General features: G+C 36.5%; 1 protein-coding gene across 14 annotated transcripts in view; it reads left to right on the top strand.

Moving 5' to 3' along the window:
• Window positions 1-25,632, top strand: part of Ppip5k2 (diphosphoinositol pentakisphosphate kinase 2) — a 93,165-nt gene extending 67,533 nt beyond the window's left edge. For 4 of the 14 annotated variants that reach the window (XM_029565893.1, XM_029565894.1, XM_029565892.1 and 1 more), the window contains 6 exons: window positions 2,168-2,240; window positions 4,320-4,439; window positions 5,300-5,362; window positions 9,435-9,575; window positions 12,771-12,896; window positions 24,150-25,632. In XM_029565893.1, coding sequence (XP_029421753.1) covers window positions 2,168-2,240; window positions 4,320-4,439; window positions 5,300-5,362; window positions 9,435-9,575; window positions 12,771-12,896; window positions 24,150-24,262 — 636 coding nt within the window. In that variant the 3' untranslated portion in view covers window positions 24,263-25,632. Of the gene's footprint in view, window positions 1-524; window positions 699-2,167; window positions 2,241-4,204; window positions 4,232-4,319; window positions 4,440-5,299; window positions 5,363-9,434; window positions 9,576-12,770; window positions 12,897-24,149 lie in introns of all 14 variants that reach the window. The other 10 variants (XM_029565900.1, XM_017799367.2, XM_008838034.3 and 7 more) reach the window with 7 other exon arrangements.
• The last annotated feature ends 6 nt before the right edge of the window (window positions 25,633-25,638 follow it).

Raw genomic sequence — 25,638 nt, 5'->3', positions numbered from 1 at the left:
TGTAGAATTTCTGCCGTCTTACCATCTCTGAACTTTTTTTAATGTGTGGCACACTTATTTTCTTTTCCACATATATTGAAATCCCTTTAACCCTTTGTGCATTCAGCTAAAATGTCAACTCAGAATAGCACCAGATCTTTTTAATATCTAAAATAAACTAGAATACTTTTTTAAATAGTTGTTTTAAAACAGAAACATTATGATCTTTCGCATTTTAAGAGAGAAGTGATAAGTAGGTAGTATATTTTGTATATTTAAACGTAATGAGATATTTCTATAGCTGTTATCATATAAAATTGATGGTATATTATGTCATTCCTATCAATTCTTTAGTATTGATTCCCAAATTGCTGTTTATTGTTTTTAAGAAAAGAAATTGATAAGCAAATGCAAATAAACTGTATTTTTTTTTTTCCTTTCTGATCATTTGGCTCTGTGGTATCTAACTTTGCATGCTCTGCTTTTTTTTTTTTTTCTTTTCTTTTTTTTCTTTTTTTTTTTTTTGCCCCTTTTCTCACTTCTAGGAAGAGAGCCCCCTGAGTGTGTCTAGCCCAGAGGGTACTGGTACCTGGCTGCATTATACCAGTGGTGTGGGTACTGGGCGTCGAAGACGCAGATCAGGGGAACAAATCACCTCTTCCCCTGTCTCCCCCAAATCATTGGCTTTCACATCCAGTATTTTTGGCTCATGGCAACAGGTTTTTAAACTTTACTTCATTAAACATTTTTCCTCCCTGCATTCAGAGCAACAAACAACTGTCTTTGAGGACATCTAATCCCTTGTATTTTATATCAGAGTAAATCCTTCTGTTTTTTAACTTTGAGTTTACTTAAAAATACTTCTGATATTGGACAATATTTGAGGGGAAGAAACCACTTACATTGCATGTATTTTACATTTTTACTGAGAAGGTTTCAAATATCCAGGATTTTTTTTTTAAATCATAATTTCCCTGGATTAATTGTCATGCTAATAAAATGATTTAAAAAGAAGTTTTTCTTTGACCTTAGTTGTCCTAAAAACTGCTAGAAACAAAATTGTACAATTTCATGTTAAGGATATTTGATAATCCCCAACCACATTTTTGAAAAGTTTCATTTCATTTGCAATTTGCTGAGAAATGAACATTTTTAAAAAATATGAAACATTGGAGCTGGAAAGATGGCTCAGCAGTTGAGAACACTGACTGTTCTTGCAGAAGACCCAGGTTCGAATCCCAGCACCCACATGGCAGCTAACAACTGTCTATAACTCCAGTTCCAGGGTATCCACCAGTCTCTTCTGTCTTCCAAGGGCATTGCACAACACGGGTGCACTTACCTACATCCAAGCAATACATTTGCACACATAAATAAATAAAATATTTTAAAAATATGAGACATTATATGGCCTGGTCTTAATTAGCAACATATATCTAATACTGATTGGTCTCTCCCTCTCTCATTATTCCCTTATCTGGAAGTATGTAACTCAAGGGTGTATGCAGTATGTTTTCCTAAGATGAGGGGGCATGTATGTATGTGTACATTAGCAATATGGTTTAAAGTAAAGTGACTTCAGAAGGACTTTCTATGATGCCATCAGGAAACTGAAAATACTCTTTTTTTCCATTGGAAGGTCTGGTGTCACACATGACTTTTCTCATAGTTGTGGCAGTTTCCTCTTGGAAATATAAAGCATTTGATTATAGGAAAAGGGATTATGGTATCCATTAAGGCTGTGACTATTTGAAGGTTACTCTGATAAAGCCCATGCATGGATCAGAAACTGTGGTGACTTCAAAAGTCTCTGTCTGTCATTTCTTTTGTTTGTGGTTGTTTTTCCCCCCTTCAAATACAGGAGCTGTTTAACAATGGGCAATGGGCTTCTTTTAAAGAAAGAGTGAAATTATATCAATCTGTGAATTGTTTCTTTTCACCTGTCTTGTTTCATATATGGTGTTTCATTCTGAATGCCTGCTTCGCACCACTTCATTGCAAGGATTTCATATGAAATGGACTCCCTTCAGAAGGGAACTTGCATGATCATTCATGTTTTGAGTATCTCCACTAATATTTATCATACAGCTTATTAACCTTTGTCTGTCTGGAGCAGGCTGCATATGAAGTATGGTTTTTTAAATCCTTGTTAATGTTTTATTTCACTCATTTTGCTTTCCTTGTGCAGGTTGTTTCTGAAAATGCCAACTATCTTCGAACACCAAGGACTCTTGTGGAACAGAAGCAGAACCCCACTGTAGGTATGTGGTATAAAGGAAATTTATTTTATTTATTTGTTTATTCTATACCCTTCTGAAAGTTACTGTTAGGTACACATACAAAACCCTTCATTGGTAAAAGCATAGCCAAATGCTATGCTTTACTTTGTATTTAATGTGTATTAAATCAGAAATTTTGAGTTATATAACTCAAAATCTAAAATAAAATTTTCATAATATAGGAAGTAGCATTTAATTTTTTGTGTGTAACCCTTTGAGTGCCTGCTGAGGGAACCACTAGTCATTTTTATCCTTCCTTCCTTCCTTCCTTCCTTCCTTCCTTCCTTCCTTCCTTCCTTCCTTTCATTTTCTCTCCTTTTAAAAAAATTATTTTTGGTGTTATTGTTGAAATAGGAGGTCTCATTCTGTACCTTGATTGCCCTTGAAAATGTGGCAGCCCTCCCTTTCAGCCTCCTAAGTCACCATGCCTGGCTTGCCAATGCTGGGTTCTAATCATATAAGTTAAATTTATGAAGAATTCAATTTCAAAGATTTGGAGTGAGGTAAGACTGAAAAGATGGTATTACATGCAAAAAATAACCTTGTCTAACAATTTTTTAAATTTAAGATAATTCTATAATATGGTTATTTTAAATAGTGCTGATTTTCTTTTGGGTATATATCCAGAGCTGGTATGACTGGATCAAATGCAGGTTCTTTTTATGGAACATTGAAATGAAACTCCTTACTTTGAACAGTTAATATTCACTAATATAAAATAAACTAATCACACATTCCAAAGTAAAACTTTAGCTGATGTTTACCATAAACCAAACAAAAGATAATAGCTTTGGGGCCAATTTAAAAAGAATGAAGATACATGAGTAAATAAAATAAAAGGATTTTTTAAATAGAAGTGTTTCAGACCCTGTCAGGGTGTATTAATTTTCCTTATGAACAACTCTTAAGGAAAACTAAAGCAAAACTCATGCATAGCTGCAGCCTTACTCTTTGTTAAACAAACAGAATCGCTTCTTGAGAAATACTCAGCAACATTAGAAATGCCTGCCCAGACCCACTGGGTTTAAGCTTATCATTGATAAAGTATGTAAAGCAATCTCATAGTAATTTTCTGTTAATGGTGATTAAATAGACTTAATAAAGCATAACTAGATGTCTTTATATGTAATAAGTCTCTGAAATAAGAATTTGAGCTGTTGATACCTGTATACCTGAAGCTCTTTTTGTTAATTACATCTAGCTCTAATTGCGAACTTTTGTAATCTCAGAGTATCTTCATGGAAGCATATATTGCTCCCTCTTTTTGAACTATTGTAGTATATTTGATAGAACTCCTTTACTCATTCCCTAGTGGTAAAAATTTTAAGTGTGAAGACTTTAGTTACAAATTAACATCAGTTTATACTGGCTGTGTTATACTTGTTTATGATGGGTTTTATTGAAGGCCTTTATTAATATCTTAAGTCACTTGTTAAATGTTAGAAGTTTAAAGTGGATTAGGCCTCATTGACAGAAAAGGATTGACTTTGCCTATTTTCACAAATAAATAGGCTTTGATATACTTTTTCATAAGAAAGTTTTGATAATTCTTAATTCAGGGACATCAGAAAATATTCTTCATTTTTCAAGTATGCATACAAAGATATCTATTGATTGTAACTTAATTTGTTCTAAAAGAGGGATATATATATATATGCACACACACATATATATATATATATATACATACATACATACATCCCTCTTATAGGTGGTTATCACACCCCATTCTGGTCTTAAATTAATTTCCATAGTGATGTTTTTAGTATTTCAGCATGTAGATATCTAATTATTGTGTTGACATATTATTCCTCAAAGATAGCATCATATCCAGTGTTAAATCAATCGCCCCACTTGTATTTGTGATGAATAGTGCTGGGTACTAGAAGCATGGTATTATAATCAATATCACTAGGACATTACAGTCATATGTGTGTCTGTTCAAGGCACTGCCAAAGGCTGCCTGTGTGTTGGTAAGAGCTCTGCTGACTGCATGCTGCATGCATTCCCAATGTGAATGGAAGAACACCCGTTGTATGAATCTTCTCTAACTCCCATTAGGGACTCACTGTGCGGGCCTGTTTAGCACCTCAGTGCTCGGGGGTTCTTCAAGCGCACCTAACCTACAGGACTATGCTCGTACTCATCGTAAAAAGCTGACCTCTTCCGGCTGCATAGATGGTATGTGCACACATGCACACTGGGTCATACATACCCACAACCATGCACACACTCATGGGCAGCATTTCTCAAAAGTCTAAGGCCACAGACTGATTCGGATGGAATCCTACCATCCTGTTCCTGAATGACTCACAGTGCTCTGTTATCCACACCTGGGATCTGTGCTTCATCAAACAATGACTTGCAATTAGACCTACAGTACTTGTACAATAAGAAATTTCTTAAAATGAAAAATTTAGAACTTCATTATGTATATTCTTTTTAGATAACTGAGGGTCCATAGTCTGAAGAATAAATTTTCCTTCATCTTTAAACTTTTGTCCATTGTTAACTGTCATTTTATTGATTGATATTGGCAAATTATAGATATGAATAGAATGTTTATTAATGGGAGAAGTATATCAGCAGTTGTTTTAGAAAAATAATATAGAATGAGAATATATTAGTACCCTCAAGGAGATCATCCTATTATCATAAAAGCTCATTTAATATTTTGATATTCCGGATGCTTTTGAGACTCCTGAACACTTGTCCCTTTTGATAAATGGAGGGTTTTGGGCTATTTCAGGATCAGCATTATTTAAAAATGTTACTCTTATATCCACAAATTCACGTTAGTTAACAAGACATGGATTTACTGGAATTGCCAGCTCATTCTGCTTTTTCTTTTTATGTTTCCTTCAGCGTTTTGCTTCTGTCGTCAAGCCAGTTCACTGCTTGCAACCAGCCTTTGGCTTTCTCTCATTGTTCCTTCTGCATGTCACCATACCTGGCTTTCTCCCATGTTTGTTTCCCCTCTGTTTTGAGTATTCTTTTGGCAGCTGTTACAAACTTCAGGTACCTGTTTTTCTCTTTCTCAGACGCCACACGCGGTTCTGCTGTTAAAAGGTTTTCTATCTCATTTGCTCGACACCCAACCAATGGTACGTTTTGATTTTATTTTAAAAGGTACTCCCCTGCTTCATCCCTTTAAATTTTTTTTTCTTTTATTTCAAAATGTGGGGTATACAGTACCAATTACTTCTCTACCTTAATTCCAGTTGGCATACAATTCCAACTCACTTAGCCGAACTCCTGATACTGTCTTGCCCCCTTTTTCAGCTGTGATTTTCACATTAATTCAATATTACTCGTGAAATTTTTTAATGACCACATTAATGATGAAGCTTAATTCTAAATTAGCACCTCGGAATGTTAATTTCTTGGGGGATGAGTTTATATGATTTTTTAAAATACAATTAGTATTCTTTAATTTGTTCTTAATTCCTAACGATTTTAATTTTTCTTCTTTCTAATTCTTTTTCTGATCACATTGTTTTATTGAGATATTCCATAAAAATGCAAAGCAACCCACATCGAAGAGCCAAATGACAAATGTCTGTGTAAAGCTCTTGGGAACAGTTATTGCAGACTTCACTGTGTAGCAAACATCATCTATGTCTGGCTCTTGTCTAAAACAAAAGCAGATGAGGTACGAACTACTTTGGAAACTGTCAGGCCTCAACTTTGTCCTTGGATGGCAATTTGGTTTGCTCTTACTAAGCAGTAAATTCGTTGGTACCTTTGTTTTTTCTTAAAATTTGGAGAATTCCTGGTGGAAAGAAGACTAAAGTTAAAATCCAGAAACTCAGTTATACTCACAGCTTAAGTAATACTGAGGCCAACTAAGAAAGTATTGTATGACTATTATTATAAACTGAATTGTTAAAACATTACAGCTCCTTACCTAAAGCTTGTTCTTATGGGGCAAGAGGGAATATTTACTGATTTTTGGGTTGTGCGTGTTTTGGGGTGTTTTATCTGAGTCAGTCTCTTATTGTAGCCCAAGGCTAACCTAGAAGTTAGTATATAGACCAGGTTGGCTTCAAACTTACTTCAATCCTTTCTGCCTAAGCCCTTCCAAGTGCTATGATTTAGAGGCATAAGCCATCATCCTGTTTAACTGATCATTTTATTTGATTTTTATTATTTGATTTTATTTTTCTTTAATTTTTTTTTTCTTTTTGAGACAGGATCTCCCAGCAGCTGCAGCTAGCCTGGAACTTGCTGTGTAGACCAGGCTGGCCTTATCTTACAGAGATCCTCCTTTTTCTGCCTCTGGAGTGCTGGGATTAAAGGTGTGAAGCACCATACTCAGCCCTAACTGATCATTTTAAAATACTTCAGGACACCCCCACACACACCCCAAATTTTCAATACACGCCATACAGGTTATTTTCTTTTGATTGTAATGCAGATACTTTTATTCCTGGGACCTTTTTTATTTATAACTGCAAATAAGTCTTTCAAAAACTCACTATTGTAAAGAATTCATAAGAACTCAACATACATTTATATTCTCCTTTGGGAATCTTTTTTTTGTGGGGGGCGGTATCTTTTAACAACACATATAGATAAAAGTTCACCAATACTTCTTGAAGGTGAATTTAAAAAATCTCATCCTTGGGGCTGGAAAGATGGCTCAGGGGTTAAGAACATGGGTTGTTCCTGAAGAAGACCTAGGTTCGAATCCCACCACCCACATGGCAGCTAACAACTGTCTGTAACTCCAGTCCCAGGGGAATCCCACAGCCTCTTCTGACCTCCTTGGACATTGCACGACACGGGTGCACTTACCTACATGCAGGCAATACATGTATACAAGTGAAACAAAAATAATAAAATTTTTTTTAAGTTAAAAAAAAATCTCATCCTCAAGTGACAATTTAAATGAATAGCTTAACATGTTTTCACTCACTATAGCTGTTTAAAGGTTATGTTTTGGAGAAAATGGTCCTTTTTTGATACAGCTGTAACTTCTAAAAATACCATGTGCATAAGAACCTCTTAGAAGATTAACAGAAGTGGAAAGGAAAACAGAAGCCACAAAAATTCCATGAAGAGATTTACAGCTTTTGTACTGAATGCCTAAGCTTTAGAACCCAGCATTTCAGGCTGTGTCTGGGAGTGTTCTATGTTTAATGGAAGGTAAAATAATAATAATAAAGACATGTTAAATTTAACAGAAAGTAATGTCCTATTCCCTTGGTATAGGCCTTTTCTTTTAAATGTGGCTTTTCTACATTTACACAAATTAATGCATATAAAGTATATTCCTTATAGAAGTATTTCTTTTGGGTTTTCAGGATTTTCTTTTTTTAGTGTTGTGTTGTCTTATCTGTTCTGTAAATTGTCACTTGACCCTCTCACTTTTTGTTTCCCATAACTTTCATGTTACTTCCGTCTTTAACACACATTGTGGACTTACCCCTGCCTTCATCTTTAGTTCAAGGAACATGGTGAAACAGTATCTTCTGACAGTCCTTTACCTTGTTTTCTGGGCCTCTGTGCAGAATACCTACACCTCTATAGGTGCTGGTCCGTTGGTTCTGTGGAATTTCTAGGCTCCGGTGGTATGTTTTTATAGCTTCTGAACATCTTAGCAGGGTGGCTTTTTAAATTGCGCTAACCCTTTCATTGTACGCTGAAGAGTTGATTACAGAGAGATGGAAAAACTGTTGTACAGACAACTGGATCATATGTCATTTGCCTGTTAGAAAATATAGTAGGCAAATGAAGGAAATGATGGCAAAATAATATTATATACACCCGAATAAAGGAGAAAAGCACATTGTCTAGTGTAATGCAAAGAAAGGATTTGCGCTAATTTGCATGAATCCCTTGTAGTCAAGAAAAAGAGTTGTTACAGCTTCGCTTCTTTAGTGCTGAACTAAGTGAGGTGTCTTAGCTGCTATGATACTTTGTGGTTGCTTTATTTTCTTTTATAACATGAAATGTTCTGTCATACCTTGGTTTGCACCTGAAAATCAAGCATCAGTTTTATTAATCCTTTGGTTATTTTCATAAGAAGATTCAGTTCCCTTCTAATCAAAGTTCCCCTATTACATCTGAGAATTCCAGCAATTCTTGATTTCCTCTCAAAATTTAAATAAATGTCACCCAATCATATCAAGCACATAAGTATTGGGTGACTCCTTTTTGTAGTCTGAGTTTAGTTGATTTTTATTTTCTAACTAATGATACTAGATTTTTGTGTAAATTTAAAAATTGAAGGTATAGTTCTTCAGTGGAGACTTAGTGTGAATTTTGGCAGAGTAAATATAGAAACACAATATTTTAGTGGTGTATAAAAGCAATTTTTAAAGCCATTCTGTTGAATAAACTTTAAATAGCTACTTTGCTTTTTTAAAGATGAAATAACCAGTACTTGTGTTTTAAATAAGTTGTGTATGAAGTGCTTTTGTTTCACTGATCATATTAATACATTGCTGCATGATTATTCATGCACATTTTGTATTCCTGTGCCATTGTTAGATATGGTATATTTGCACTCTATATTGCTTTTTACCTGGTCTAACTTTAGAGATCAGTTAAATGATTTCCAAAAATAGAATTATTGGTGTTCAGTAAAGGTAGGTAGAACTTTACTTCTAGCATAAGTGAACGAATGTTGCTCAGGGATCACACTAGTGAGGATTATTAGCCTTGGCACTCCTAGAAACAAAGTTAAAGTCACACTTCTCAGTTAACTACATAATTTGACTCCTAACATTTGTGTGAAAGTTTACATTCGTTATAACTTAGTCATTAGCAGTTATCATCTGAATTATTAGGATGCTGTAACATCCTGCTATCAGGAACACATCTTGGCATCAGTTTATTTAACCATTTAACAGATCTGACAGTAAAAGACTAAAAACTGAAGAATTGTGTCTCCTCCACCCCACATTTTCTCCCTTAATTGTTCTTGGGGTTTACCAACATAGAAGGAAGTTGTGTGCATGCTGTACTACATGACTACATTTTCAATGACTGTCATCATACCCTGTTTCTATTCCATGTTGCATAGCATCTGGCGTCATGACTTGAAAGATCTTATGTGTTTGCATGTAAAAACCTAAATTCTCTAGTTCTGAACAATAGTCATCTTCCTTTGTAATGATTGATTTTTTAAAATAACCAACTTTACCTTTTCATTGTTTTTTTCTGTTATAGGCTTTGAGTTGTATTCCATGGTGCCGTCTATTTGTCCTCTAGAAACTCTTCACAATGCCCTGTCTTTAAAGCAGGTGGATGACTTTCTTGCTTCCATTGCTTCTCCATCAACCGAAGTTCTACGCAAGATCCCTGAAATTTGTATGAAAATCTACCTTCATTATTATTTAATTATTGGACAGTAGATATTATCTGAATTTGGCACAAATTATAGAAAATCCAATCTCAAGTAGTTATAGTGAATAGATTTTTAAGACAGACAGGTGAAATATTATTAGTAATTTTGGTACAATATGTAATATAGCATTTTTCCTGATTCTATCCCAGAATCTTTTCTAGCAGTAAAAGTAAGCAGTTTCATATAGTTATAGTCTTTTTAACATTTGCCAGAAGTCTCGCGGTCATATTACATAATTTACAAAATAGTCCACATGAACTCACATGTGCCCACCCCCTGGCCACTTTTGGTAAGTTGTTAGAGGTATTTTGTTGTCGTTGTTGTTGATTTGCTTTTTGTAACAGGATTTCCTATGTAGCCCAGGTTGACTTTGAACTCACCATAATCCTCCCACCTCAAATTCCCAAGCATATGCTACTGTAGCTTGCTTTAGAAAGAGCTCTTAAGTAGACACCAAATCAGGATAGCAGGCTTTGAAATTATTTTTCTCTTTTTTAAATGTTTAAAAATTTATTTTTATTTTACATGCATGTAAGTGCACCTGTGCATGCAAAGCCCACAGGGAATAAAAGAGATCATCAGATTCCTAGGAATTGGAGTTATGGATGGTTGCTAGGTGCTGGGAACTAAACCCAGGTACTCTTAACCACTGAGCCATCTCTCTAGCTCTTCAAATTGTATTTTTTTTCATCCTTTTTTGAGACTGGTTCTCTGGAGACACAGCTGGCCTGGAATTTGCTATGGAGACCAGGCTGGCCTCAGTCTCACAGAGATATGCCTGCTTCTGCCTCCCAAATCCTAGGATTAAAGGTGTGTACCACTATGGCTGACTTCAAATTGTATTTCTTAAAAAATGTTCTGAAGAGGTTATTCATGTGTATTAACAAAGAGTCCATAGCTAAGTAAATTTTGGAACCTACTGTATCCTGTTTCCCTTTGACTTGTCGTTACATTAGCATTTAAAAGGCTAAAGTTCTATAGAGTCCTATGTAACTCAGATTTTTGGGAACTTTCTTTTTGTTGTTAGAGTAAAACATTTTGGTAATACATTAAACATCATGTGGCACTGCTCTGAGGGATGCCATTTGGGACATGCTTAGGGTACTCTTAGGTGGAGCAGTCCAGCTGGCACATGCCATTTTCAGCTCCATAGCATCCCTCTGCATGTTGGAATTTCCAGTCTGGGAAGTATTAGTTATAGGAGATTGTTCTTTGAGCTGTTCTAGTCACATCTTATAAAATCACCAACTTTCTTTGCATGTAGTTCTCTTTTCTAAGGTGCTATAAATATACCTAAGAATAAAATGATATCTATTATAGTTCTTAGAATGAGTGCCACTTTCATATCTTGATGTGTCAACCCTGTCCTGGACCATCTTTTTAACTCTTCTTTACATCATGGGTTCAAATTATACTTCCATCCTTATATCTTTCTTAACATTTCATTAGCTATTAAGAAAACTAGATGAAAAAGTATATTATTCAATACAGTTCACAGAATTCGATGTAGACTAGTTCTTTGGTCTTTAAACAATATTCCCAAGGACTCTTGCAAATCCACATGTAGGAGGAGAAAGCTGAGTGGCAGGGGATCATATCTCATGGGTTTTTCATTCAGAGTGTAATCTTTGATACATTTTATATTTAAGATTTTCTTTGAGGACAGTTAATTATTTAAAGGAAAAAACTTAGTTGACATTGTTGAGAACATCCAACTAACACCCAGGTCTTTTGGGACAACTAAAGAAAACCGAGTGCCAGTTGTAAAGTATCTAAATGTCATAACTTATAGATTAACTGCAGAATTTTATGCTTACTAAATACTGTATATTATATTATTCTTACTAAATTCCCCTATTTACTAATAGAATGGCCTCAAATGCACAGAACAGATTTTTTTTGTGGTATTTATAGCAACAGAGAAGACACTGCAAATCTTCTAGTGTTAGATTTTTTTCTTCGTCGAGGACAAAATCCAAAAGTTCCATGGCAGCTAAAGATGACTTCCTGTAGTATGCTAACAGTGAACTAAGAAGTTCCTACAAGTGCCCTTCATTGCCTACATACCATCCTGTCTTTTCCAGAGGACTCCATAGTTGAGAACTGAGCTCTTTCCTTACTCTTTCTGCACCATTCAGTGTCTCCCTCTTGAATAGAAAGCCAGACTATGGGAAGGAGAGCAGCCCTCACCTTTCATGAAGCTAGCACTCAGCTGGACATTAAAGAGACTCTAATCTACTTTGGTGCTTAAAGTGTAGTCAGTTTATTCTTAGCCATGATATTTCCGTAGATGAAAGTGTTTATAAATAAATCATCCCTTGAATATCTGTTATTAGAACTCTGCCTATAACTGATTGTTATAGGCAATAAGTATGCCATTGCCCACTGCTCTCTCTCTACGTGCCCCTCAGAGCAGGATAAATTGAATATGTTGCTTTGTTCTTTGGCATTCCTTTGCTGTGTACTATTAAAATGTTATACTTCCAGTGTAAATATTTATTTGAGCAAGACCACAAGAGAGCTGCCTTTTTATTAGAAAGATGACTCCGCTGAATTGCCTTGCCTGTTTTCTACTATTTATTTTATTTTATTTATTATTTTTATTTTATGTGTATGTGTGTATTGCCAGCATGTAGGTAAACACACCTGTGTTGTGCAATGCCCACAGAGGTCAGAAGAGGCTGTCGGATCCCCTGGGACTGGAGTTATGGACTTTGTTAGCTGCTATATGGATGCTAGGATTCAAACCCAGGTGTTCTGCAAGAACAACCAGTGATCTCAACTGCTGAGCCATCTCTCCAGCCCCTCTACTACTCTTTATACTAATTATTGGGCATATTTTTAGTGACCAAATTATGTCGAAAATTTTTCTTACTTGGTCTTATGGCACAGGCCTATAATTCAAGGTTCTTAAGAGACATGAGACAAGAGAATCACAAGCTCAAGGCCAGCCTGGGCTACAGCCAGGCACCTTAATGAGACCCTGTCTCAATATAAAAAGTAGTAGAAACAGGGCTAGGGATATCACTCAGTGGCCCAGCACTTAGACATGTGAGCTCCTGGATTCAATTCTCAGTACTAATTTTTTAAAAAGTTTCTGTAGTGTTAAGATAGAACTAGTAGGAAGTTATTAAATTATAATTTTTATTCCTTTTCAGCCTCTACTCCTTTACGTTCCAGTCCACTAATGAGAAGAAAAATTTCCTTAAATACATACACACCTGCAAAGATCCTCCCAACACCACCAGCTCCCTTAAAGAGTACTAAAGCAAGCAACAAACCAGGTTAGAGATGTATCTGAATTTTGTTTTTGTTGTTTATTTTCCCTGTTATCCAATGGGGTAAAACCTGGTGACACCTTCAATTTCAATTGCTGAGAGTTAAGATTTCTGTGTGTCTCTCTTTTAGGGAACAGGATAGAGGGAAGTACTTAGACTTTTAAAGTTCTTAGATTCTCTACCCACATCCAGTCATGCATATTTTTTTAAAAACATCCATAAACTATAAGGGTTCGGGGGTTTGTTTGTCTTGAGGCAGGGTCTTCTCGTAGCCTCAGATGACTTGGAATTCACTATGTAGACCAGGCTGAACTCAATCTCACAGAAATCTGCCTGATTCTGCCAACCAAATGCTAGGATTAAAGGCATGCACCACCATGCCTGGCTGGATTTTTTTTTTAACCCCTCAGTTTCCATATGGTCATGCACCTCCTCCCTGGGTCTTACAGTCTTTTTGCCCCCTCTTCCATGATGGTCCCTGAGCCTTGGGTGGGTGAAGTTTAATAAAGGAGTTCTGTCTGAGGACCATTATTCAGTAGACTCTTGATCTCTACACTTTAGCCATTTGTGACCTTTTGTGTTCTTGGCCCTCTGCTGCATGAAGGAGTTTCATTATTGAGAACTGAGAGATTCATTAGTATCCTCTTGTTTATCCCTGTTCTATGTTCCATGAGCCTTAGGTGTAGAGGTTGCATTGTAGACGTGTCACTTAGGCCTGGGTAATTCATAGACAATATCTGTGTGTGACTGGTGCAAAATGAGCTTCTTGATGAGTGGTGACTGGAATATTTGTCTGTAAATATAAGGATACGTATTTTTCACATAGTAAGAAATCGCATTAGTCTAGCAATGTGACAGCCTTGGGCTTTTCTCTAAGATCTATGACCACTCTAGCTATGTGTATTAGGTTATGTTTACAGTACCACACTTGAGTTTCCTCCCTTTGAGTGGGCTTTTAGTCAAATTAGGTAGCTGTTGATTGCCCCCAATATAAAAGTGCCACTACTGCACCAATGATATATGCTGTGCTAGCCATTGATGTGGTTATTTGGTCTTGTAGCTGGTGTTGGATCATCCACTGATGTTTTCTCTTGGCATTTTTATAGCATGCTCCAAAGTTATGAGAGCTAGCCTTCAGGGAAAGTGGTTGCAGGTCAGTTGCAGCTCTATTGCTCCAAATCCTGTGTCTTAAATTATGTTCCCTCTTTGGCAGTAGGGTCTTGCCTTCAAGTTCTGGGAGGCCATCAAGGGCTGTGAGGGCTGTGACAATAGCCTAAGTAATTTTGAGAGTCTCTTTGACCACCCTGGCCCACAACTCAAAGGAAGGTATCACCTTTCTGGCATTGTTTCTTGTTATGTATGTTATGTATGGACTCATGTAGAGATTATGTATAATTTGTCAGTAGGTTGTTGGACCAATATGGTTCCCTCTGGATTTTTAAGACTAGGCATTATTTACCTGTCCTCTCTCTCTCTCACTGTTTAACCCTTCCACCATGGTTTCCCCATGTAAAGTGTCCCCATTTTAAGTCTTTTAGTTTTTTTTCGTCAGAGACTATCATATAACTCCAGTATTTTTCCTATAAACTCATGTCAGAGATGTCTTAATATTTTAGTCCTACTTTTAATGTTTTGTCTTCACCTTTTTATTAGGAGTTTGCATTTTGGAGTCAAAGAGGCATATATTTTAAAATCTCAGCTCTGCCACTTATTAGCTATATAACTTCAGTGAGTTATTTAACAACACTAATCCTTAGTCTCACAGTCATAAAGTCAGGGTAATAATTTCTTTTATGAAGTCGAGAAAAGCAAATGCAATAACATGCAGAAAGCACTTGGCTACCATATAAACACTCACAGAGTGATAGGTAGTGTCTTGCTGTAGCTGACCTCTACTTCTGCCCAATAAATCCCCTTGGCACGCTTGCCATTTGTTTTCAATGAAATTCTTCCTTCCTGTCCTTCAAGTCCTAACCCCGGCTGTTGGTGATATATTTATATCATCATCAAAATAATAAATTCAATGGTACTGTGTTCTATTATATTTGATAATAATCAGCCAGAGTCAGTATCTTAAGTAGATTTGAACCTTAGAGTCTAATAAAGCTGCAGTATTTTAGTACTGAACTTAAATGTAATTTTGCATTTCATATATAACACAAAACTAACAATTAGATAGTTCCTTTTGGCAATTGATTACTGTTGGATGAGGGAGAATAGATCTGTTTTAAGATCTCTAGATAGGCTGACAAGACTCCAGTGGATGAACTTGCACCAAAGAACATCTAGGTACAAATGCTTGACTGGATAGGATTTAACATATATGACAGAATGCATGAAATCCGTTGGGGGGGACTATTGAGGTCCAGAGATGGGGGAGAGTTTCTAAGTTTGATTAAAAGGTATTCTATGAAATGCACAAAAACTCAATAAAATATTTTTTAAATTATATAGTTCCTTTTCTTAAAAATTTAACACCACATTTATGTCCATAGCAGTGAATAAACAGGAGAAGGGGTGTGACTTGTTTCAGTCCACACAGGTAATAATCAGGATTTTGAAAATTTGAATGTACTTTGGATCAAAGTACACATTTCTGTTCCTTACATATTATGTATGCAATAAGTCCATTGCATAACATTTTAAAATAACAAAGTTAAAATGGTGTTGGATGTGTTATAAATCATTTTCCCAACATTAAGCCACTCCTGCATTCCTAAGGTGAGTACTTCCTGTTCATGATGTGTAAAACACACAAACCAGCCACACATGCTGTACACAAAGACCAAAACAGCCACACATGTAATACACACAGCATGAAACAGCCACATATGTATTACACACAGACTGAAACAGCCACACATGTAGTACACACATACTGAAACAGCTACACATGTAGTACACATAGACCGAAACAGCCACATACTGATAGACTCAAACCAAAACAGCCACAAAAGCAGAGTGGGCTCAATTTGTGTTTGAGGATTTCTGGGTCCCATATGGAAGGAACTTGATCTGCAGTGGTTTTTTTGGGGGGTGGGGGCTTTCAGATACTAGTAGTGATATTTGAGTAGCAGGATTTGAGAAGTATTTCTCATTTTATATTTTCTAAATAAGTTTTTGTAAGATTTTTATTTCTTCCTTAAGTCCCTGGTAGAATTGCTGTATGTTTCATTTTTATGGCTGATTTGATAACTTGCATTCATCAGGGAATTTGTTTATTTTATGTTAAGATATCAACTTTGATGTTTCTTTTTAATGATTTTGATGTGTGTGATACTAATAGTCTGTGTCCTCTTTTTTCTTGTTCATATTTAATAAAGATATATCAGTTTTGTTGACCTTTCCAAAAGACCAATTTCATTTCTTTATTATTCGGCTTACTTTCTACTTAAATGATTTCTCCTCTTCATTTTCTTCTTCCTTTAGATTAGTTTTATCCTTTATTTGTACTTACTTAGGTCATTCTTTATTAGGTAGTCTCATAAGATTCAAAGTTACACATTTCCCTCTTGAGCATATTAATTACATTATACAAATGTTGTGATGTTACAGTGTAATTACAATGCAGTTAAAAATATTCTCTACTGTTCTCTTCTTTGATTTATGGAGTATTTAAAAGTATCCTAGTTAAATTCCAATATTTAGGAGGGTGGTTGGATGTGCCCATTACTTACTTAGTTCATCACAATTATAAAACACATAAGATTATTTCAGTCTTTAAAGTTATATTTATGTATATGTAATGTTTTTCATATCTACTAATTGACATAAAGCAATTTTTATGCCTCTTCCTCAAATATAACTCATTTTTATTGATTTTTTTTGCATGTATTTCATACAGAACATCTCAAACAATCTTATTCATTTTCATACCTGCATCCCAAATGGCACCCTCACATAGCTACCCCCCCCCATGGAGCCCATACACTCTGTCATCCCTGTTATTGTCCACTGTGTTGTTGGCGCCTGCAGCCAGCCCCCAGCCGTTCCCCAGTGCTTGTCCATCTGCAGAGTCTAGTCAGCCTGTCTAGAGTCCCTTGTTTTAGGAAGATTAGCTCTTCTTCATCTAGCAGCAAGCTGTTGCCAATACTCCTTTAGATAAGATTGGTGTCTGCTATTCATTTTCCCAGTTCTGTGCTAGGTTACTCCCTGGGAGTCTCTTGGACCACACTGGCCAAAAACTCAAAGGACGGTATCTCCTGTCTGCATTTTTTCTTGTTATGTAACCTTTAGCTATAAACATGGACTCTTAAAGAATTATACTGATTCCTTTAATCTTTGGTTATACTTTGCTTTTGGGTGTTTAAGACAATACAGTTGGCCCAGATAAACCAATTTATTTTTAGTCTTAAGGCCGTTTGAGGATCTGTTCCTCAGGGGTCACATGTACTTTGGAGGAGCCCCTGGCTCCTTTCTTTAACCAGTTCCATCTATGTGAAGATAAGTCAAAGGTCCTGCTCAACCCTGGCTGGCTTCACTTGGGAAGCATGGAGGAAATGTTTCCTCTGTGTTGACCTTCCTCTTTGTAGACTGGCCACTGGTTCAAGACAATCTGGTGGGGTCTCCATGGGCTCCTTGATCAAGAGGACAGGTGATTCACCACAGTTACAGGACATTTTGAGAGATGCCCCGTAGTCCCCTGGAGCTTAGTCAACCTTTAGGGCAAGGAGCAAAAACTGTCCTTTAAGTCCCTCTGATCAGATTAATATAGGCCTCAAAGTATGGCTCTTAAACATCCAAGAAGGTTAGTTCCATGAGTCTGATACTTTTAGTTACTATGAGCTATGTAGATAAAGCTTTGGCCAAAACCAAATGTTCTCAGATAAACCTTGACTAGACATATATTTTGTTCCTTGAGCTAGTTGTATGTATAATTTCTCAGTAGGTTGTTGGACTAATATGGATTGCTCTGTTTGTTTGTTTGTTTGTTTGTTTGTTTTAAGCTAGCAAGGCATTATTTATCTCTCACATTGTCCACTGTAGTTTCCCCATTTAAAGTACCCCAATTTTTCTCATTTCTCCTTTAATAATACCCTTCTCCTATAGTCCCACCTCTCTTGAGCTTCTTCTTTCCCTTTATGCCCAAGTTTCCTTGTATAATCCTCCTAACCCCCCCCCATTAAAATAACCCAAATTTTACCCGTATCTCCCTTAGTAACACCTGTTTCCTTCTGTTCTTCTCTCTCAGGTTCTTTCTTTTCCTTTACCTACCTGGTTCCTTTTCATTATCCTGGTTCCTGTAGTGATGTCTGGATACATATTCACTTATAAGGATTTGGTGCTATGAGGGAGAACATAAGTTGTTTGTTTTTCTGACTCTGTGATACTTCACTTAGTATAACAGTTTCTAGTTCCTTCCATTTATCTGAAAATTTCATGATTTCATCTTTACTGCTGAGTAGAACTCTATCATATAAATGAACCACATTTTTATTATCCACTCATCAGTTGAGAGACACTTAGGTTGCTTCCATCTCTTAGCTATTGTGAAAAGAGCAGCAACAAACATGGATGTACAAGTATCTCTGCAATAAGTAAAGAGTTCTTTGGGTATATGCCAAGGAGTAGTATAACTGGATCAAATGGTAGGTTCATTTTTAGTTTTTTAAGGGTTCTCCACACTGCTTTGTTGAACAAGTTTGCAATTCCACCAGCAGTGGATGAGTGTTCCCCTTTCCCCACATCCGCTCCAACATTTGGTATCATTTGTTTTCTTGATCTTAGCCAGTCTGACTAGGGTAAGATGAAATCTTAAAGCGATTTTAATTTGTTTTTCCCTAATTACTAAGGATGTTGAACATCTTTTAAGATGCTTCTTAGCATCTTTATTTCTTCTTTTGAGAACTCTCTGTCCAGCTCCTTAGCCCATCTTTTAATTGGATTACATCCTTTCTTGATTCTTTGTTTTTTGAGTTCTTTACATATTCTGCATGTTAAACCTCTGTCAAATGTGTCGCTGGTGAAGAATTTCTCCCACTCTGTTGGTTTTCTCTTTACCTCCTTGGTTGCTTCTTTTGATGTACAGAAGGTTTTTAGTTTAATGAGGCCCCATTTGTTGATTCTTGACCTTCTTTCCTGAGCAATTGATGTCCAGTTTGAAAAATCCTTTCCTACACCTGTATCTTGTAGGTTATTACCAATGTTTTCTTCTAACAGTTTCAGAGTTTCAGGCTTCATATTGAGATCTTTGATCCATTTGGAGTTGACTTTTGTGCAAGGTGAAAGATAGGGGTTTAGTTTCATTCTTTTACAGGTGGAGATCTAGTTTTGCCAGCACTATTTGCTGAACATGCTCTCTTTCCTCCAGTGAATGTTCCTGGCCATTTGTCAAATATCAGGTGGCTGAAATTGCATGTACTCATATTTGGGTCTTGAATTTTGTTCCATTGATCCACAGTCTATTTTTGTGCCAGTACCATGTTGTTTTTATGACCATAGCTCTGTAATATATTCTAAAGTCTGGTATAGTAATCCCCCAAACATTTCTCTTATTGCTCAGGGTTCCTTTGGCTATCCAAGGCCTTTTGTGCTTCCATATGAGTCTTAGGAAGTTTTTTCCCATTCTGTGAAGAATGTCATGGGGATTTTGATTGGCATTGCATTGAATCTATAAATGGCTTTTGGTAGGATGGTCATTTTCACAATATTAAGTCTTCCATTCATCAACATCGGAAGCCCTTCCATCTTCTGGTGTCTTCCTCAATCTCTTTCTTTAAAGATTTAAAATTTTCATTGTAGAGCTCTTTAATGTCTTTGGTCAGGTTTATTCTGAAATATTTAATTTTTTTGAGGCTATTGTGAAAGGGAGGCTTTTGTGCTCTTTCTCTGATTGCTTGTTATTGGTGTATAGAAAGGCTACAGACTTTTGTAGACTGATTTTGTAACTTGCCACTTTATTGAAAGTGTTAATCATTTCTAGTTTTCTGGTGGAATTTTTGGCATCTCTTAGATATAATATACGCTCTGCCAAAAGGTATAATTTGATCTTTTCTTTTCCAATTATTACTCCTTTAATTTACTTCTCTTGTCTTATTGCTCTTGCAAGAGTTTCCACCACTATGTTAAAAAGGTGGGGAAATAGCGGGCAGCCTTGTCTGGTTCCTGATTTCAATTGGAATGCTTCCAGTTTTTCTCCATTTAGAATGATGTTGGCTGTGGGTGTGTTATATATGGCTTTAATTATGTTGACGTATGTTCCCTCCAGTCCAATTCCCTCTAGGATTTTGAACATAAATGCATGTTGAATTTTGTCAAAGGCTTTCTCTGCATGTATTGAGATGACCATGTGGTTCATGTCTTTGAGTCCATTTTTATGATTTGTGACATTTATTGACTTATGTATATTGAACCATCCCTGTACCTCTGGAAAAAGACTGACTTGATCATGGTGGATGATCCTTTTGATATGTGTCTGTATGCGGTTTGCAAGTATTTTGCTGAGAATTTGTGCATCCATGTTTATAAGGATTTTGGTCTCTAGTTTTCTTTTTTGGTTGTATCTTTACCTGGTCTTGGTATTAAAGTGATGCTGGCTTCATAGAAGGAATTTGGAAGTTCTCCTGCCATTTCTATCCTCTTGAATAAATTAAGTAGTATTGGATATAGATTCTTCTTTAAATGTCTGGTGGAATTCTGCTGTAAATCCATCTGGTCCTAGGCTTTTTTTTAGTCAGGAGGTGTGTTGGATAGCTTTAGTGTTAACTTGACACACCTGGCTTAAGGGAGCCTCAATTGGGAATTGCCTTCATTGGACTGGCCTGTGACCATGTTTGTCCTGTTGACCTATTTAATGGAGACAATGGGGTAGTGAAGTCCCCTACCATTAATGAGTTGGGATTAATCTGGGTCTTAAAGTCCTGTAGTACTGTTTTTATGAAGTTGGGTGCACCAGAGTTTGGTGAATATATGTTCATGATTGTAACACCTTCATGGTCAGTTGTTCTTTTGATCGGAATGAAATGGCTGTATTTATCTCTTCTGATTAGTTTTAGTTTGAAGTCTATTTTGCTAGATATTAGAATTGCAACTCCTGCTTTTTTCTTAGTACCATTTGCTTGGAATATTTTTTTCCGTCCTTTCACCTTAAAGTAGTGCCTGTCCATGAAATTTAGTTGGGTTTCTTGCAGACAACAAAAAGATGGGTTTTGTTTCTTAATCCATTCAACTATTCTGTGTCTTTTGACTGGGGTGTTCAGTCCATTGGTATTTAAAGTTATTAATGAAAGATGTGTATCGACTCCTGTCATTTTAATTTCTGTTCGTGTTCTTGGTGTAATGCATTCTTGTTCATTTCCACCTCTGCTCTTGATGCTGGGGTTATAGACAGTCCTGGCCCCACATCTGCTTGGCTTTTATGTGGGTTTTGGGGATCTGAGTTCAGGCCTCAAGTTTGCATAGTCAAGTATTTATCCACTGAGCCATCTCTCTAGCCCCTTCTGTATGCTTTAAAGTTTGTGTTGGTTCCTTTTCCTTTTATGGGATGAAAACACCCTGAGTCTGGGAATTGCTGTCTTTCATCATGTCTAGAACACTCTCTGCTGTTTTCTCTTCAAGGCTTTACTCCTATCCATTTCTTTCCATTTCCCTTCTTGAACCTCTATCAAATACACGGGCTGTTTCATCCCTATCTTCCATGGAGAGTATCAAGACTGGTCCTATTTGGTGTTCTATATGCTTCTTGTATTTGTATGGGCATGTGTTTCTTTAATTTTGGGAAATTTTCTTCTACAGTCCTGTTGAAAATCTGGTCCATACCATTATCTTGGAATTCTTCTCCTTCCTGTATGCCCATGATTCATATGTTTGGTCTTTTTATGGTGTCACACAATTTCTGCATATTAAAGTTTTCATAATCTTTGCTTGTGTGGTCTAATTTGTCCACTTTTATCTCCCAGTCTTGATATTCTGTTTTCCATTTCATTCATCCTATTGGTGAGGCTTTCTCCTGTCATTTCTAATTGGCTTACTGAGTGTTTCATTTACTTCTTCATTTCAGCCTGAGTATTCTTCAATATTTCTAACTCTTCTGAATTCATTCAGAAATTTATCCCTATCTTTTAGTTCTTTGATTTCTTTGTGTGTTCTTTAAATTCACTGAATTCCTTTATCATGTTTATAATTGTTCTTTTGAGTTCCATGTCCTGTGTTATCTTTAGGGGGTTCTCCTTGTACTCGTCTACAGGACTTTTGGTACTTGGTGTGGATATATTATTTAGGTTTTTCATGTTATTACTTTTTTGCTGACTTTGACATGTGGATTTCTTTTGTAGTTTCTGATTCTTGTGTGAGACTTAAGCCTTCCTTTGTTGAGTTTAGGTCTGCTTCTTTTTGTAAACTTTATGTGCCTTTGTTGTTTACTTGTTGGGCATGAAAAGCTGGTTGGTCTAGGCTTCAGATTCTTTGTTTTGATTTTGTGTTGGAGGGGTCAGATGGCTTTTGTCCTGCTCAGGAGTTCCCACAGAGGCCCAAGTTGGATGAGAATCAGATGCTCTCAGGCTTTCTTCTAAGGTCTGGATCCCTCTAATCAGCAGGAACAGTACAATTTGGGAGGATTTCTAGGTAGAGGTAGGATTCAGGACTCTCAGGCAGTAGGGAAGGAAACTGGTCTCAGGACTCCAGAGCAAGCAGGGAAGGAGGATGGTCTCAGGAATCCAGGTTGAGGTGGGACAGCCAGGGATGAAGGCTGTTCTCAGGTATACAAAGGCAAGGTGGGGAGGGAACAGGCCCCAAGGGCTCCAGGGGAATAGACTGAGGAATTGGGTTGGTCTGTGTGCAAAGGATCAGGAAGCAGTGGGGAGCCTGGGCTAAAAGGGAAGTCCATAGGTTGGGGTGCCAAGAGAAGAAATCAGCCAGTGCGCATGCCAGGAGGAGAGATAGGGTGGGGGAGCTGGGAGGGGGAATGAGGTTGTGGGAGTCAAGGCACAGTGGGTGGGGTCGAACTTACTCAGGAAAGGTGCTGGCCTCAGGAAGTTGGGGGCTGGGCTGGCCAGAGATGAGGGCCTGTCTCAGGCATGCAAAGGGAGTCTGGGCCAAGAGGGTAATCCAGAGGTCTGGTTTGCCAAGGGAAGAAATGGACCAGTGCCCATGCTAGGAGGAGAGATGGGCTGGGGGCAGGGAGGCTCACTTGTAGTTCATTTTATGCCTCCTAAAGTAATGGTTTCATTTACCTTTCCTTCTCTAAAGAATATTGTTTTAGTTTTAAAGTGAAGGATAAAGTTGGATGAATTTAGATTGTAAAATTATGTCCCATGAAGTGGCTGACAGCTCACAATTCTGTTCACATCTTGTTGTCTCATCTGGGCTGCTTGGGGCTTTCTCTATTCATGCCATCGTAGCTCATACACAGAATTATAGTCTCTCCCCTTCTATGAGCTATAATTGTTCCAATATTTGTCATCTGCTTCTTCAGTTTAGTAAGACTGGGTTCTGTATTGGAGCTTTAGCAGTTTTATGTGATGGATATTGAGGCTTGCTCTTTTAGGCTAAAAGCTATTAAAACGGACTGGCAGAGCATCACCCATGTTGCTCTCTTCTTACAAAGCTTGATTCTTCTCTCACAGCTACCTAATTTTGTCTCTCTTTGGTGTCTGCAGACACCAGTGTTCTAGTTTTTCTTCCTATTTGGGGAAGATTGTATGCTTGTTATATGAAGACATATTAATCTGACAAGGGCTTAAAGTAAAAATCCAACTGTACTTAGAATAGCTTGCTGATTAGGCATAGCTTTGGCATTGGTTCAGATACATAAGATGTCCTAAGTCGAGAGTGCTGCTAGATCTATAAAATATTGATGAGATAGAAGATGTATAAAGAAGTGATGCCTTTAGGGAACATGACAAATACTGTTTTAAGCATATTCTGTTTATATTTCCTATTTCCACTACCAGCAGACACGATTCTGATGAGTAGCTGGATATCTGTAGTGTGAGCCAAGAGAAAAGACCTAGCCATGTGTACAAACGAGATTAGCACAGTGAATAGTATTTGAAAGTGATGGAAAGAGTATTACCCATGAAGAATGTAGATTGAACTAAGATTTTATTTTGTGAACACAGCCTATTGTTATTGCTTGTATATATTTGCACTGTCTTCTAAAAAGTAGAAGCCTAAAATACTATATGAATGTTTACATTTTGTTTACATTGCAATTATAACAGAAATGTTCCATCACTCAGCAGTATTATTTTCACTTAGATGGCTTATGTACGTACTGGAAGTAATTTTTCTTTTCTTTCTCCTTTTTCTTTTTCGGTCTAGCTATCAGTGGACCTTCTGCTGCAGTTGCTCCTGGTACCTCATCTCGGAAAAAGAGTATAACCAGCAAAGCTGAAGGACATGAACACAAAAAAAGCACTGGGAAAAAGAAATGAAATTGTATCAAAGACTGGAGTTTATCTTTAGATAAATGACTTTTTCAATAGCAAAAGATGTATAAACCTTGACTGAAGCTTGTCAAAGCAAGTAATTTGTTTTACATGATGCATCTCTGTACTCATTTTAAAACACTTTCAGATCTATAGGATTCTTTGTTTATATTCAGGTGAGGAGCTTCATCATGACCTGGAAATATTCAAAATAATTTCTATCAGCATAATGTCTGTAACAGAATTTATGACAACTGCCTGTCATTGTTAATGTGATGATTACCATGTGCCTGTGTAAGACAAAGGACATAAACACACAGCTGACCTGTACCAGAGTACAGAGTCCTGTCAGGTGCCCTGCAGTACATGATTACATTTCCACAAGACTGTACTCAGTAAAATTTGACAGGCAGGAACACATGCTGATGACTTTTTTTAAAGCATATTTCCAAAGAGATCTCATTAACCATTTACATTAGCAATTGTTTTATTCTTATTGCAATATGCTGCAGTATTTATTAACTGGGTTATATAGAACATGAATTATTTTTTCAGTTGTGCTTTGAATTTTTTATTGCAAATTATTTAAAATATTATAAATACAGTTTAGAGAACTATACCTTTATACACATGAATTTACAATTTGATTTGTAGAAAATATTTTCTTTATATATTTCTTTACCATATGAGGTACTTTGTTCATCAAGAAAAATTTTGCTTTCTCTATTAGGAAGGAAGGTACCTTTGGAGTTTCTTTTTATTGAACAGATATAGCTGATAAGTTTATAAATCTCATACATACTATTCAGAGATTTTCTTTAGAACTAAGAACTCGGATTAAAAAAATGGGAGCTGTCAATGTTAACCTGACTTGTTGGCAGGTATTATGTAGAGCATCTGTTGCTAGTGTTCCATTCTTATGTCCAGTTATTGTTGATCTCACCAAGAAAACTCCACAATTGAGCGTTTGTACTAAATGCTGCTTACAAATGATTAGATTTGGAAGAAAAATTGAGATCATTGTTGTAATTTCATCTAATATGGAAAAAAAAATACTATCCTTGGTGCTTTTTCCCCTTGATGCACAAAAAATTGTATGAACCATTTGAAATGACTTGCAAACTAAACAGTGTAGCCTGCTAAAAATCTCATACATTGGAAATTATATAATTTAAATTAAAGCTTTAGCTTCAGGTTTATGTTTAGAAGAATTACTGAAGTCTTACTGTATCAATATGGTTATCATAATTCTTCCAAATAGACTTCTAACCTTAAATCATCTTATGAGCTGACTTTTAGAGAATAAGCATATTACATGTTGGTTGTTTTAAAAGGGATCATATATATATATATGTGTGTGTGTGTGTGTGTGTGTGTGTGTG

The sequence above is a fragment of the Nannospalax galili genome, unplaced genomic scaffold (assembly GCF_000622305.1).
Source record: "Nannospalax galili isolate Female #2095 unplaced genomic scaffold, S.galili_v1.0 scaffold578, whole genome shotgun sequence".
NCBI classification, from domain to species: domain Eukaryota; kingdom Metazoa; phylum Chordata; class Mammalia; order Rodentia; family Spalacidae; genus Nannospalax; species Nannospalax galili.
This window is presented reverse-complemented; position numbering and strand designations above follow the sequence as displayed.